The sequence below is a fragment of the Alexandromys fortis genome, unplaced genomic scaffold, assembly GCF_014885135.2.
Source record: "Alexandromys fortis isolate MF-2015 unplaced genomic scaffold, M_Fortis_MF-2015_v1.1 scaffold_9, whole genome shotgun sequence".
Classification (NCBI taxonomy): domain Eukaryota; kingdom Metazoa; phylum Chordata; class Mammalia; order Rodentia; family Cricetidae; genus Alexandromys; species Alexandromys fortis.
The window spans coordinates 17,074,626-17,089,471 of record NW_026067892.1 but is presented as its reverse complement, the minus strand read 5'-3'; the positions used below and the strand labels follow the sequence as shown (position 1 = coordinate 17,089,471).

The following is a 14,846-nucleotide window of genomic DNA, read 5'->3' as shown; positions in this document are numbered from 1 at the left end:
CAGCCCATTGTAGGTGGGGCCATCCCTGGGCTGGTGGTCCTGAGTTCTACAAGAAAGCAGGCTGAGCGAGCCATGATGAGCAAACCCAGTAAGCAGCGCCCCTCCACAGCCTCTGCAGCAGTTCTTGCCTCCAGGTTCCTGTTCTTCTTGAGTTCCTGTGCTGAGCTCCTTCAGTGATGGATTATGATGTTAAAGTGTAAACCAATGTACTCAAAACCACTTAATACCAACTGCCTGCATTTTCAGTCATGAATATATTGTTATTAGCTGTAGTCACTGTAATCTATAATAGAGAACATGAACTTTCTCTTCCTGTCTAACTGAAACTTAGAATTCTTTACTCAGGACCTTCAGTTACTGCTCCGCCACTTAGCTACTGGTAACTCCCACTCTGTTGTTTTGTTTTTGTGAGCAATGTGTGTGTGTAGTTTATTTGATACATATTATTATATAGCTATGTTAGATCAAAAAATTAAATGATTTTCTTGATCGGACAAAGGATGAAATGAAAAAAAAATTCTTTTTTTTTTAAATTATTTTTTGAGACAGTGTTTCTCTGTGTAGCCCTGGCTGTCCTGGAACCCATTCTGTAGACCAGGCTAGCCTCAAACTCAGAGATATTCCCTGCCTCTGCCTCTCAAGTTCTGGGATTAATGACAAGCACGCACCACCACCTGGCTTTGAAGTGAAAAAGTTGTAAAGTTTTAGGCGGACTGTAGACCTAAATATATGACTATCAGCTGTCAGATCAGAGGACCCAGGGGGATGAGCTGGTTTGTATGCATTCACAGTATGTGAGCCCATCCACACGTGACTGTGGGCACACGCCATAGTGTGGAGCGCAGAGGACAGCATAGGCTGTGGGGTGTCCCCTTCTTCCTGGTTTTGAGACAGCATTTCTGTATTGTTTTTTTTTTTTCATTGCATGAACCAAGTTGTCCTGCCAATAAGCTTCTGGAGCATCTCTCTTCCCCCCTCCTCCCTGCAGGAGCACCAGGTTAGAGATGCCCATATCATGTATCTGGCTTCCCAGTGGCTCTGGAGGTTCGAACTCAGATCTTCATGTTTGCACAGCACATGCTCTTATTCACTGAGGCATCATCCCATCTCTAGAACACGTACTTTAAAAAGTCAAGCAGGCCTATAATCTAGCGCTTGGGAGACTGTGTCAGGAGAACGGTGAGGTCAGAGCCAGCCTGGGATGCATAGTGCAACCTTATCTTACCAACAGCCTCTGTTCAAACCCCTTTTTGAAAATAATATTTTTAATAAAATCACATCACTTTCAGCTTGGCTGGATTTCACATCTCCTAGGGCACACGTCTGTTTGAGAGGGTGTTTCTAGAAGGGGTAACTGCTGAGAGAAGACCCACTCTGAATGTGGGCAGTGCTGTGCCGTGGCCTGGGATCCTGGACTGAATGAAAAGGCAAAGAGGAGAAGGTGAGCCACGCACTGGTGTTTCCCTCGCCTGCTTTCTGATCAGGGGCGAGTTTCTGCACTACATCTGTGAGCCCCTTCTGCCACCATGCTTCCTAAGGATGGGATTTGCTCTCCTGAATCTGGAGACCCAGTAACTGAACTGTGTTGTGTTAGGTGTGTGGTCACAATGATGAGGAAGGGGACCAGTGGCAGCAGTTCCTTGCAAATACTGCTTTGACCCTTGACCACACCCATTCTAGGATGAAGGGCACGTGAAAAAGATGAAAAAGATCATGCACTAGAAACAGAAAAAAAGCGTTAAATTTGGCTTTTGTGAAATCAATTTGCTTTCACCTTCTGTTTCATTTATTTTGTCCAAGTAGACTGAGCAGTAGAAAAAATGCTCAGGGAGCAGAACCTGGAAAGGAGGAATCGTGGGCACTACAAGCCAGTGAGGACACATCACTCTGTTGTGGTTTACAGTGTACTTTAGACTGTGTGAGCACGCCAGGGCTCTGCGCTTTACCATGGCTCTGTGCTTCCTGAAATGAGTTTCTCTTTTAAGTGTCACTCTCCAAATGAGCCTCTCTGCTTTACCTTACTACACAATGTGTACATGAGCGTGCATGTGCGTGTGTGTGTGTGTGTGTGTATGTGTGTGTGTGTGCACGCGCACATACATGAGTGAGTGAAGGGTGGAGGTCACAGGACAACTTTGTGGACTCTGTTCTGTCCTTCTATTTTTACGTGGGCTTTAGGGACTGAACGTGGGGGTCTCCAGGCTGGTACAGCCAATGCATTTACCCACTGAGCCATCTCACCAGTCTACTGCTTCTTAAAATTACATCCTGGCTACTTCTTACAAAACACATGTATATCAATAGTTGGCATGCATATTCATGTATACATTCTTATAACACTGTACTCTTTATATATTTAAATACCTCTATTAATATACATACCCATATAGATATTATAAGATTATAGTAATATCACTGTGTATATTACTTGTACTCTGTACATGGTACACAGTTTTGTTAAAGGTTCTTCAGAGAGCTTTTATACTAGCTCTTCAAAGATCACATTGGACTATACCTTGGGGAGGCTTTTCTAGGGATATATCGTTACAGAGGAAACTTGGGGCAGTGTTTCCTCTGACTCATTTTAGAAGATATGCATTATCTTGATTTCTACTTCCAAAGACTTATTATATCTTTATAAAACCTTAAAAATGCCTGGTTCCTTTCCAATATCTTGGAATTTCTGCAAGTTAAGAGACCAATAGGAAGATGGAGTTTTCCTTTCTAAAAAACATTTTAGTTCTAATTTTATATGTGTGTGTCTCTCTGTGGGGATGTGAAGCACAGATGTCCACGAAGTCCGGAAAAGAGAGGGCTTCAGACCCCTAGAGCTGGAGTTCCCGGTGGATGTGAGCTGCCCAATACGGGCGCTGCAGCTGAACTCTGATTCTCTGCAAGAGCAGTTCATGCTGTTGCCGATGAGCTATCTCTCTAGCTCCTGGAGTTCTACTTTTTAAATGAATAATTAAGGGACAGGATTTTCTTTGATATGTTAGTGGTAAAGTTAATTAGCGCCTACGACTTACAGTGAAGTATAATGAAAATGACATTGAGTTGTGAATTCTAGGACAGAGTTGGTGTCTGAACTTCAAAGCTTAACCTGGGGTCAGAGTCTCTCAGCCTCCCACAGCCACTGAAACGTGTGGCTAATCACACCTTGGCTTGCCTGCACCCCCCAGTGTTAAGATGTGACCGCGTGTGTGTGTGTGTGTGTGTGTGTGTGTGTGTGTGTGTGTGGAAAATGGTCAGGCAGCTCAGAGATGTTGCTCTTGTGATTAACAGCGCACGCCAGTCACTGTGTTTAGTGTTTGTATAATTCTCCTGGTAGCTTTATGGTGTAAGCGACATAAATACTGGAGCTCTAAAGCTGAAAGTGAGGAATAGGAAGCCAAGGCATCTTGGTGAGCCGGAACGGCAAGCTTTGAACCCAGGACTGACAGTAAAACCCAAGCTCATAAACACACAGCTTTGATCATCCATCTGAACAGTACTGCTATGTTGTCTTCTATATGAACTGTTGAGGCAGTGAAAGCATAGTTCTCCTATTAATACACCTGAATTTTAAGAATGAAGCTTAAAATTTTGTTTTTGTTTTTTTTTCTTTATAAGAATTGATTTCCACAGAGTCCTAACCATCTGAATGTTTCCTTTTCCCAGAATTTAATTGTCCTGAACCCACTCACAGTGACAGAGGAGGAAATAAGACCATCACTAGAGAAACGCCTAGAAGCCATCATCAGCGGGGCTGCCCTGCTGGCTGACTCTTCCTGCACCAGGGACTTCCACCGAGAGCGGATTATCGCTGAGTGCAATGCCATCCGCCAGGCTCTCCAGGACCTGCTGTCGGAGTACATGAGCAATGTAGGTGACTGGTTGCTTTTCCTCCTTGTATCTTCTTGGAATGAGTTTGAGCATTTGCTGGGCTGCTACAAAGGAGGAGGTGATTTTATGGAAAGTGACGTTGAGAGTGGCTTCTGTGGCTTTTTCAGCAGGAGGCATCATTTTAGGAGTTTGGAAGGTTGAAGTCATAATCGGAGAAATATGTGCATGTGGTTGGTTGGTTGGAGAAGTCTCTAAATCTCAGTTGGAGAGGCAGGGTTGGAGGAACAAAACAAGCATTGCACATTAGTTTAGAGGATCCAAAGATAGACAGAGCGGTATATTGGTTGGAGTAGAGTTGGCATCAAAGGGGCACTTGAGGTTAGAGTCTAGATGATGTAAGATGTGTCAGTGATGTGGATTTGAAGAGGTAAAAAGCCCAGGCCTTTGATAGGATGCGGTTGTCATCTCCAAAGGTGATACGGTGCCATAGGATTTCCTGCTGGCGGGAACCACTGAGACCATTTGAAAATGCTGAGATTTTGAGTATTTGTTTCAAGGTCCCTTTTGTTCGATTCTGTACTGTACGTGCATCTCAGAACCGTTACTAAAACAAACAAGAAGATCTCAGGGTAACTTAGCTGTGCAATCGTCCTGTATGTCCATGGATTGGAATTTGCTCCTAAGGCTTTTTGTTTTGTTTTGAAACAGGGTTTTTCTGTAGGTTTGGAGCCTTTCCTGGAACTTGCTCTGTAGACCAGGCTAGCCAAGAACTCACTGAGCTCTGCCTGCCTCTGCCTCCCGAGTGCTGGGATTAAAGGTGTGCACCACCATCGCCCAGCTGCTCCTGTTTAACTCTTTATAGGCAATTATTGGCTGAAATAATTACATGGAAAATTTAAAAAAGCTTATATTTGAAAATAACTTCAGCAGTATAGATTTTATTATTCTATATAATTTATTGTTGTCTACTTTTCTATTGTTTTTTTCTATTGTTTTTAAATTACAAATGAACCTGTCACAGATTTGCCTATATAGGAAACAGTGTGGTGCTTCTAGAGTTTAGCACTGCTCTTCAGGCGTTCACTGTGTGCCATGGAATGTATCCCTTATAGATGAGAAGGGAATATTATATACCTATCATGAAAACTTCTTAAAACATTGAACTACGTAGTTAAATTAAAACACTTTCTTTATCTACCTTATCTAAGTGGAGCAATTCAAGATTTATACATATATGTTTGGGCAATTATTAGTCACGGAGCATATGGCTTTTGGTTAAGAAATTGCTTGTTTTGCGTCTTTAAGTATGTACGTGAAATGTGCGAAAATCAATGAGTTTTCCAGTCCCTTGAATTCATTTGATGTATCTCCGTATTCTTAATATTTGATGATTTGACTGCTGACCAGAAAGCTCTTTCCCGTCAAGAAATCAAAGTTGAGAAGCAGATTTTGTTAATAAGAAGAACATGTTAGTTAAGCCACGTCCTGCTGAAATATCTGAAGTGAGAACGTTGCTAGTTTCATCATATGAGATTTTTCTTATTAAAGATTGCTCAGGGCAGTTCATCAATCACAAGAAACCTAGAAACTGAAAAGTGTTAAAAATATTATTCTCATCTTTATAATGTGTAATAAAGTTATACATATTCTTATTTTGCATATAAATTATGAAATCATAAATAAAATTTACTTTATTTTAAAGTAGTTGCACTCATTATAGATATGTAGATATACGAACTTCCACACTAACCTGGACAGATTTAGAGGTGATGGATTCATGATTTATGTGGTCTGATACAGAATGAAAATGAGACTTCTTATTTAAAACAGGCAGAGAAACATTTTTTCATAGTCACTCTTAATAAATGAAATAAATCTTTATTTGCTAGTTAGTGCTACGTTTCCCAGGTCAGCCTACCTGTGGAGTGAGGACACAGAACCTCAAAGGCATTTGTGTGGTCAGGCCCCGTCGCGTTTCCAAGGTCACCTTCCACAGAGAAGAGCTGTCTTATTTGGTGTTAAAAAGCCTGCACTTGGCAATCCGTCTCAACACATTTCCAGTCAGTGTGAGGATGTGATATCCTAGACACATTCCCTTGTCCTACTTGGTTAACATTTTGAGCCCTTCTGTGTTAGATCCAAGGGGATCCCATTCTAAAGATTTATTTCTTTTTGTTTTGTGTATGTGAATGTTCTGTCAGTACGTGAATATTTATCATGTGCATGCGGTTCCCACTGAGGCCAAAAGAGGGCACCAGGTCCCCTGGAGCTGGAGTTACAGATGGTTGCGAGCGGCCATGTGGGTGCTAGGAACTGAAACCAGGTTTTCTGAAAGAGTATTAAGTGCTCCTAACTGCTGAGTCATCTGCCCAGCCTCCATCAGTTCTCATGGACAGGAATGTTCTTTCTTGGCATGAGCTGAGCTCAAATCTTGCTCATTTTGTACATCTTCAGGAGAGCTCTGGAACTTTGAAGAACACGCCACCTTCCCTGATGGACCTGGTTTAGATCCTTCGGTAGCTTTCATATTCTTTGCCTTTACAGACTCATACAATGTGAAAGGGTCCAGTTGGATTGTCCAGCCTTACAGTTCCGGCACAAAGACACTCACAGAAAGAAACTTCGTGTTACTAGTTCCCATGAGAATCTGAGGATCTCTTAGGCATGTGTCATTAAGGCTCGGCTCCACATTCCATGTCTGTTGAGTCCAGATCCCATCCGCAGTGGGACAGGACGATTTGAGATTCAGTCTGTCAGAGCACATGGCTATTCTGAGTTAAAATAACCTTTTTTTTTGAAAAACCAGGAAGTTTTTAATCCTAGTATTTTTTGACTACTAACAGCCATTTCTCACAGATATACTCCTAACTACTTTATTGGAAGAAATTATCTAAGACAGACAATATTTACAAAATGGACTTTCAAGACAGGAACAGAGATCCTATAGGTAAGGGGAAATCTCAAATCTGTCTTTGTAGGCTTTATGAAGTATCAGAGCTTCTTCCCAAGACACTCACACAAATGAAATTGATTCCTGAGTGCGAAAAAGACCACCAGGCAAAGATGAAAACCCCACGTCAGCATTTCTGGAGAACTTGCCCCATCTGTCAATATCAGCTTTTAGTCGGTTATGCAATTCTTTTATTTTGAACCCATTATAGGAAATAGACCTCAGATTCTGAGGTCCATACAAGTAAATCACTTGTATGCTTTGTTTATTTTACCCCAAACATGAGATACAATGCCTGGCCTTAAGAAAAAGCTGAGTTGCATCTTTCAAAGGAAGAATAAATGAAATGATTGCGTATTGCACATGCCATGTAATGAAGAAACAACCTCTTTGACATGCCCTGCATTTCAGGCACCCTACTGAGATTATGTGATAAAACTCCTCTGGCAAAACACCTTCTTTTGCGAAGATCATGCTTCTTCCAAAAATCTGTGTGACTCTCCAAGATCATTTATCAACATTTTTTTTTTGAGCACAGTTCTAACATTTGGATTTACATCTGGCCATGCTCCAACATAAAGTTTTTGTTCATTTGAGGACATGCTTCAGGGAACATTGAGAATCAAAAAAGCATAACTTCTTTCTCTTAAAACCTAGGAGTGGATATTCCTAAGATATGTCTGCTAGCTTTGCTATACTTTTCTGATGGGCTAGGTCTAGTCCATCGTTTTGGTAAAGAACTTAAAAAAATTTTCAGAGTGGAGCAAAGTTACCTTCTCAGTGGTGGGAGAGAAGGGCACAGGATGGTCTTTTCTATAACTAATGGAAATGGGTTGTGAGGGTGAGGAGCCATCATGTTTGAGTTTTTAGATATCAGCAGACATAGGTATATTTTGGGGAATATCAAAATCATGTTGGCGTTGAGTATGGAGGCAGGGCTGCACAGGACCTTCAGCTAGTGTGTATGAATTGGTGACATTAGCACTCAGGTTATTCTTACCTGTATTGGATTTTAGAACACTGAGCGACAGAAACTGCTGCTACAAATAGACAAGTCAGACCCAAGCTTCATGCAAGGACTAATTTATGTTTCCATAGATCTCAGCTGCTCCCTGTTTTCTTCTCTTGTTGAATGTGAAAGCACACATTTGATTCTCATTGTTTAGTGAGTAAATAATCAAACAGACTGGCTCTTGGCATTCAGAAACAAATTTCATTTGTGTGACTTCAATGCATTACCTATCATGGGAAGCTCTGAGGCTTCAGTGAGGCCGACAAAGAGAGAGTCTTAGATTTCTCCTTACTTACAGGATCTCCACTTCTGTCTTAAAAGTGCATTTGGGAAAGAATCTCTGCCTTGACTATTTTCTTTCAATAAAGTAGTTAGGAGCGTCGGTGAGAAATGGCTGTTAGCACCAAAGAAATGTTAGGATTAAACATTTTCTAAATATAGAGTTCTAAAATATGAAATGGCTCAGTTGGTAAAGTGCCAGCCATGGAAGCACAGAGACTGAGTTAGATCCCTCAGGACCACATATCAGAGCCGAGAGTGGTAGCGTGCAGGGTAGCAGCAGGCCTTTGCTGGCCAGAGAGTTAAGCTGAATCAGCAAGTTTCCTGCTCAGTGAGAGACCCTGCCTCAAAATGAGCAGTGTGGATGGCTCCTGAGGAATGACACTCGAGATGCGCATTTCCACACATATGCACACGCTCCCCCATCACGTGTGCACAGAAACGTTTTTGTGTGTTTGCATAAAATAAACACAAACAGAAATTCTGAAAATATAGAGAATTTATCAGAACTATTTTTTCTTTGCTTTCCCCCTATGGATTGCATCTTAGAACTGTTGTTATCGACTCAGGTTTACCGTACTTGCCACTTGGTTTTATTCCCCAAATTTGCCCAGTATGCCATGGTGGTTGGATGGCTGCTTATGTTGGGAACAGTGGCTTTTCAATTTCTACCTATCTTGCTTTTACAACCTTAACTAACTTAAGAGAAATAAGTTGTATCTTTTTTAGGTTTGCACAGTATTAGATTTGCTAAAATCAGCTGGCAAGCTCAGAGCATGTGGCCAAAGTCCAGGAAATGATAAAGGAAATGACTGCTTCAGATACTGAAGCTGGAATGTAGGAATAGGGTATCTAGGGAAATTCTATATAATTTTAAGTACTGAGGTCTGGTTAGGTGGGAAAATGAGTTTCACATTCCTGTTTTTCTCTAGTATGAGGGCTAGTTTTTTCACAAGTATTGAGAGTCTGAATTTCCTGAGCTGCTGAGGGACCAAGCAGTCTCCTCACAGCTTTCTAGTTATTTGGATAATTTGACTATCAATGTCTGAGTCTTTCTAGACAAGCTAGGTCTGGGGTCATTTAAGTCTGCAAGGGAATGTTCACTTCAGAGAGTTTGTGCATTATGTGATGTGAAAAAAAGGAGTCCAGAGTCTCCTCCTGGGGAGACTGGTGATCCCCATAAACCTCTTCGTTGTGCTCTGATGTTCTAATCCTGTTTAAAAACAAGAGAGAGGCAATTCTGTTGAAATGATAAGTGCCTAATTACTGAATTAAACTAACATAAAAAACAAAACAAAACAGATAGCCACTATTGAAAACAAACCAGGAAATATCCAGGTGAGCCGAGCCCAGGAGGGGAGAACATGGCAACTTGTTATTACTTCTTTTATGTTTGAGTTTATAGTTACATCATTTCCCCTTTCTCTTTCCTCCACCCACATATCCCATGGTCTGCCTTTCCTTTCTTCTTCTTCTTCTTCTTCTTCTTCTTCTTCTTCTTCTTCTTCTTCTTCTTCTTCTTCTTCTTCTTCTTCTTCTTCTTCTTCTTTCTGTTGTTACAGAGATAAACAAATTGGTCTGTTCTTCCTTGGGGAAGACATATTTATCCCACTTTCAGCATTTCTTAGTGAGTTGTCATTTTTCTGTGTAGGGCGGAGGCATTGTGGGCTTTGCCTGTTCAGTTGAGTGTGCCATTGTTTTGTCCTTGTTCAGGACGTCATGTGATGCAGTCATGTGAGCAAGACTTTGTGTCTGTAAAAGTGCAATAACTGAGAGTAGTGGAGGGTGCCTTAAGTGGCAAGATATGGGCTACATCCAGAGCCCTACATAGGGAAAGTTCTGGAAGGTTGCTTACCCTCATCCTGTTTACATGAAGGCAGAGAACCTTAGGTCTGTTTCCTTCTACCAGAGGTTTGTGTATGGTTTCAGCTGGTCCCTTCCTCCCAGTAGGGGTGTCTGTACTTCCTAGTGTACACACACTGCTTCCTGGTTTTCTTTTTATTTCTTCTGATAACAATAGGCTTTACTTAAAGTTTTTTTTTCTTACATTAAAAAGATTGGATGGTAGAAATGACAGAAATAAAGTAGGCCTCAAGAATCTTCACATGAACTGTTCTTACTGCGACAGAATTCAAGGGTCCTGTGCCTAGCACAACTGCTAGCCAGCAGCTGATGGTAATAATATGAAGTGAGTTGTCAGGTAGCACAGGTGCAGACTGAAATTCAGATTAGCATGGGTAAGGTGTATCAGGAAATTCCCTCAGGAGATTTGTGATGTAGGTGAGAATGAGAGCAAAGCCATGGACAATGGGAACTCGGAATTCTGGAGGTGGGAGTTCTTCAGAATAGCCCAGGCTAAGACAGGACAAGGAGCTGTCTTCTCTGCAGCTGTCAGCCATTGTCTATGGTCATTCCTGTGGACATGTGGTATAAGAAGAGCTTCTTGAAACTGAGGACAGACTCTATTCAGGGACAGAGATGCCAGCCATAAGCTGCTGAACATTCCAGCAGATTTCTAGGGAAATACACATGATCCACAGCTCCAGCTACCAGCCACAGCGAAACTGTCCTTCCATTGGCCTGAATAAGGAGAAAGCACCCTGTCTTGGTAACTAGGTATTTGGCCTCAGAGAGTATTTAATTTACCATTGGGAGTTCTGGGGTAAACATACTCAGCCATCCAGACAGAGATGTTCCTGAGAGAGGGAGTATTCATTAAGATAATGAACAGGCTTAGTTGTCCTACAGGAGGTCCAAGTCAGGTTGGTCCTAAGCAACTGCATTGTATGGCCTTCTGGAGGTTGTGTGACTTTCTACCCATTATAAACACAATGATACATATGGAGGACTTTGAGATATACTTAACACATTTTTCCCCCTGACAGATTCTGCATTGGCCAAGAAAGACAGATAAAACTTATTTTAGTTTTAAATTTTATTGGTAGAGATACAGCTCCCGATCACATGAATTCCTATATGAATACTGTCCCGTGGAGCTGGTGGTTTCAGGATCAGGAGGATCTGCATCTTGGTTGTCGAGGGATCAGCCAAAGCATTAACTGAAATGAGTGTGATGAAGGGAAACTGTGGTTGGGATGTATTCAATACAAAACAAAATGACATCAAAAGAAGCTGTAACAACGGAAAGTGCCGGAATGTGCTGGGCACTCGGAGAGTGACTCACTCCAGGGGAAGAGGACCACAGGCCTCACAGATGAACGCATGCTTCTGCTTGCTTCAGAGGCGGAGGGGGAGCCTGGCATACAGCTGATGTATAGACTGTGCAAAGGTACAAGGGCAGGAATCACAGCGCTTGATGGGGGATATGCATAATACAGAAGAAAGGCCAGATATGAAGTCAAGCACTGGCCATTAAATGCCAAGTGTTGTTCCCCCAATATTTGATTAAACATAGTTTGCTCATTTTTAAAAGAAGTCAGGTTTCAATGTAAGCCCATCTCTCTTTAGTAGTGACTCATAGTATTTAGCTTCTGTTCAGTCTTAGAAGGTTTCCTTTCAGAATACAAATCTGCAGGGGTCCAGGACCCAAGATATATGGTGAGTTCACAGTCAGGGAGATGGTCTGCGGGTAGACCTGGCCGAGTTTCCAGTAAAAAGCCAGCATGAGCTGCTGGGTGGGGCTGTGCACGCAGGCACTCTCTTGTGTATTCAGTCTAGTTAGCCCTTCCCTCACCCTAGCTGCAGCCAGAATTCCAATGCAGCCACGCAGAGATCTGGCGTGTGAAATCCCAAATGATCCCAGTCTCTAGGAACCATGAGAGCCAATAAAATCGTTGTTGTTTTCAGCCACTAGGTTTTAATATAGCTTTGCACACAACAGATGACCACCAGAACACTATGAAACTTGGTATGTAATGACTTGACTTTGCAAATAAAATAGAAGATAGAGAACATCTTTTTTTTAATTTTTTAATTTTTTTCTTATTGAGAAAAGGAAAAAAAAAGTTTCTGCCTCCTTCCAGCCTCCCATTTCCCTCCCCCTCCTCCCACCCTTCTCCTCCTTCTCCCACTCCTCTCCTCCTCCCTCTCCAGTCCAAAGAGCAGTCAGGGTTCCCTGCCCTGTGGAAAGTCCAAGGTCCTCCCCCCTCCGTCCATGTCTAGGAAGGTGAACATCCAAACTGGCTAGGCTCCCACCAAGCCAGAACATGAAGTAGGATCAAAACCCCGTGCCATTGTCCTTGGCTTCGATAGAGAACATCTTACTACCAAATGGAAGGCACAACCTAGAAGGTATGAAAGAGACAGGCCTGCCTGATCATCAGAGACTGAAGATTACCAATCTGAAAACAATAAGCAGAAGTACGTAGAAATTAAATTCTATCAAATCTATAGAACTAGATTCTATCACTACTAATAGATTTAGTTGCTTTCCACAATTGTATATTCTTTCAGTCCTTGGTCAAACTCAGCCTTCACAGCCATCATCATGACCAAGGTCTGCAGTGGGTGAGTCTTGTCTAACTCTAAGTACTCAGAATTTAAGACCAGGTGTGGAAAAAGAAGAGCCTGAATGAGTTACGCTCACACACATCAAAAGTGTGTGCGTATGCCCTGCACTTGGGCAATAGTGATAGCTGTCACTACATTTGAATGACTACTTATCCAGGTGATCCACCATTGATGACAAATACGTATGACGATTGGTGACTCTCTTTAACGGTTCTGCGTTGGAAGCAGCAAATACTGAGTGAATCTAATTCAAGCTGTAGCATGGCCACAGGGAAGTATCCACTTAGTCTTTCTTGCTTAGGAGTCTCCCTTGCTTCTCTTTAATGAGACTCGGAATCTTAGTGTTATCTGAGGTTCAGGAAAAAAATAGGAATGTGCAAAGAAAACACAAAGCTTGCAAAAGGTAAGTTTGGCAATTGCTGTGCAAATTGAGAGAGAAGGGCAATTAATTCATTTGTTTGATGCAAAATAGATGTGATAATCACTATTTTTGATGATTTTTCTGTGTTTTGTGAAAACAGAAGCCGGCCCTGATTTTTCCATTCCTTTAGAAATATTGACTGCTTGTTTTTTCTCCTTTCTGGCTTTGACATAAAACCTAGAACTCGTAAACACCAGCAAACTAAATCTATTGGAGTGCGACTTCTATTTTCTGCCGTTGAACTCCAGTGGAAAGACTCTCGCCCTTCTTTCCACTTTATATAATTCTGGTGTCCCAGGAATGCTTCTCAAAAGCTAAGATTAAAGACAAGTTATCTTTTAAAATTTAAAAGTCATTTGAGATTCAAAGAAAGTTGTAAAAATAGTGGAGAGAATTTTTCATGTTGGGCACATTTTGTTAACTACATTCGGATCGCAAATCCAAGAACATGGACATACTGATATAAATGATAAGAAGCACGGTAGAGTTACCAGCCCCTTGCCACTAATCTTAGGAGAAAGCATTTGGTTCTTCACCGTAGACATTGGCCTTTCATCTTCTTTCTCCCTTTTCTGTCGTGCCTACGCCTGGCTTTGTAGGAAGGAGATACTGGTTTCCTAACATGGTTTATAATGTTTACTTTTGGTGTGGGAGACTGAGACTTGGCATTTGGGATTCTTTAAGCATTTGATAGTGTTCACCAATGGAAGTATTAGTTTCCAGAACCTTCTTTTTCTGTGAGTTTTTGATGATTAAGTTAGTTTCCATGCTAGGTGTAGATGTGTTGAAACTTGGTTTCCACGTGATTAATCTGAGGGAGATTGAAAGTTCTGAGGATTTCTTTCATTTGTTTTATAGGCCCTTCATATGCTGGTGTGTAATTGTCAGTGGTCATTTTAATCCTTTGACTCTGTGTCCATCAGCTTGTTGCATCTTCTCTATTTTTCTGCTTAAATAAGTATTTAAGTTCCCCCAAGTCTTGATAGCAGTTTATCAATGCATATCTTAAAAAAAACTTGTCATTGTTTTCTTTAAATCATTTTTTCATTTTGTATTTTATTTTTATTAACTGGATATTACTTTTCTCATGAGTCTTTTGATTTTAGTTTTTGTTTCCAGTTTGTGTGTGTGTGTGTGTGTGTGTGTGAGAGATGTAGCTTGATTGGTATTTTTTTTTACCTAGACATTAATTATATACACTTCCCTATTCAAAACTGTTTTAAATTATGTATCAGATGTATGTGTCTCTGTCTGGGTGTGTGCACTTGAAGAATACAGAAGAGGGCATTGCTGCTCCCCCTCCTCTGGAGCTGGAGTTACAGGTGAGTGAGCTACCAGACTAGGGTGCTGGGAACTGAACTCAGACATTCTGCAAGAACAGCAAGCACTCCTAACTACTGAAGCATCTCTGCAGCCCTTAAACTTCCCTCGTCACATTGCTTTTGCTGTTCTCACCAACGTTAACGCGCTGTGCCTTCATTCTGTTAGTCTCAGGATGTTGTCTAACGTTCTATTCCTTCTTTAACCTCTTGGTTATTCAAGTACATTATCTAATTTCTGTGTATCAGGGAGTTTTCTATTTTTCTTGTGCTGTTGATATTTGGGGTTTTAAAGATACTGATTATGACTTTATTAATCCTCATGTGTCAGTTATCTTATGACTTTGCTGGTGTTTATTATGGGGGAATATTCTGGATATACTTTGAAAAAGCATGCATTCTTTTGTTGCTTGGTGGCCATGTTTCCTTTGGTTTCATTTGCTCTAAGTATACTGTTTTCTTTGGAATTCCTGCCTCTATGTGCTCCCCTTATTGGAAGGAGAAAGCGGAGACAGTTGTTTTGTAGTTGTTTGTTGCCTTTTTGTTTTTCATTACTCTTTAGTAGACATGGTG

General features: G+C 41.4%; 1 protein-coding gene across 1 annotated transcript in view; it reads left to right on the top strand.

Moving 5' to 3' along the window:
* The window catches only part of Ctnna3 (catenin alpha 3), a 1,282,010-nt gene that overhangs the window by 284,299 nt on the left and 982,865 nt on the right, over positions 1–14,846 (top strand). The window contains exon 7 of the mRNA XM_050141069.1: positions 3,658–3,861. Within this exon, the coding sequence (XP_049997026.1) occupies positions 3,658–3,861 (204 nt within the window). The remainder of the gene's footprint in view (positions 1–3,657; positions 3,862–14,846) is intronic.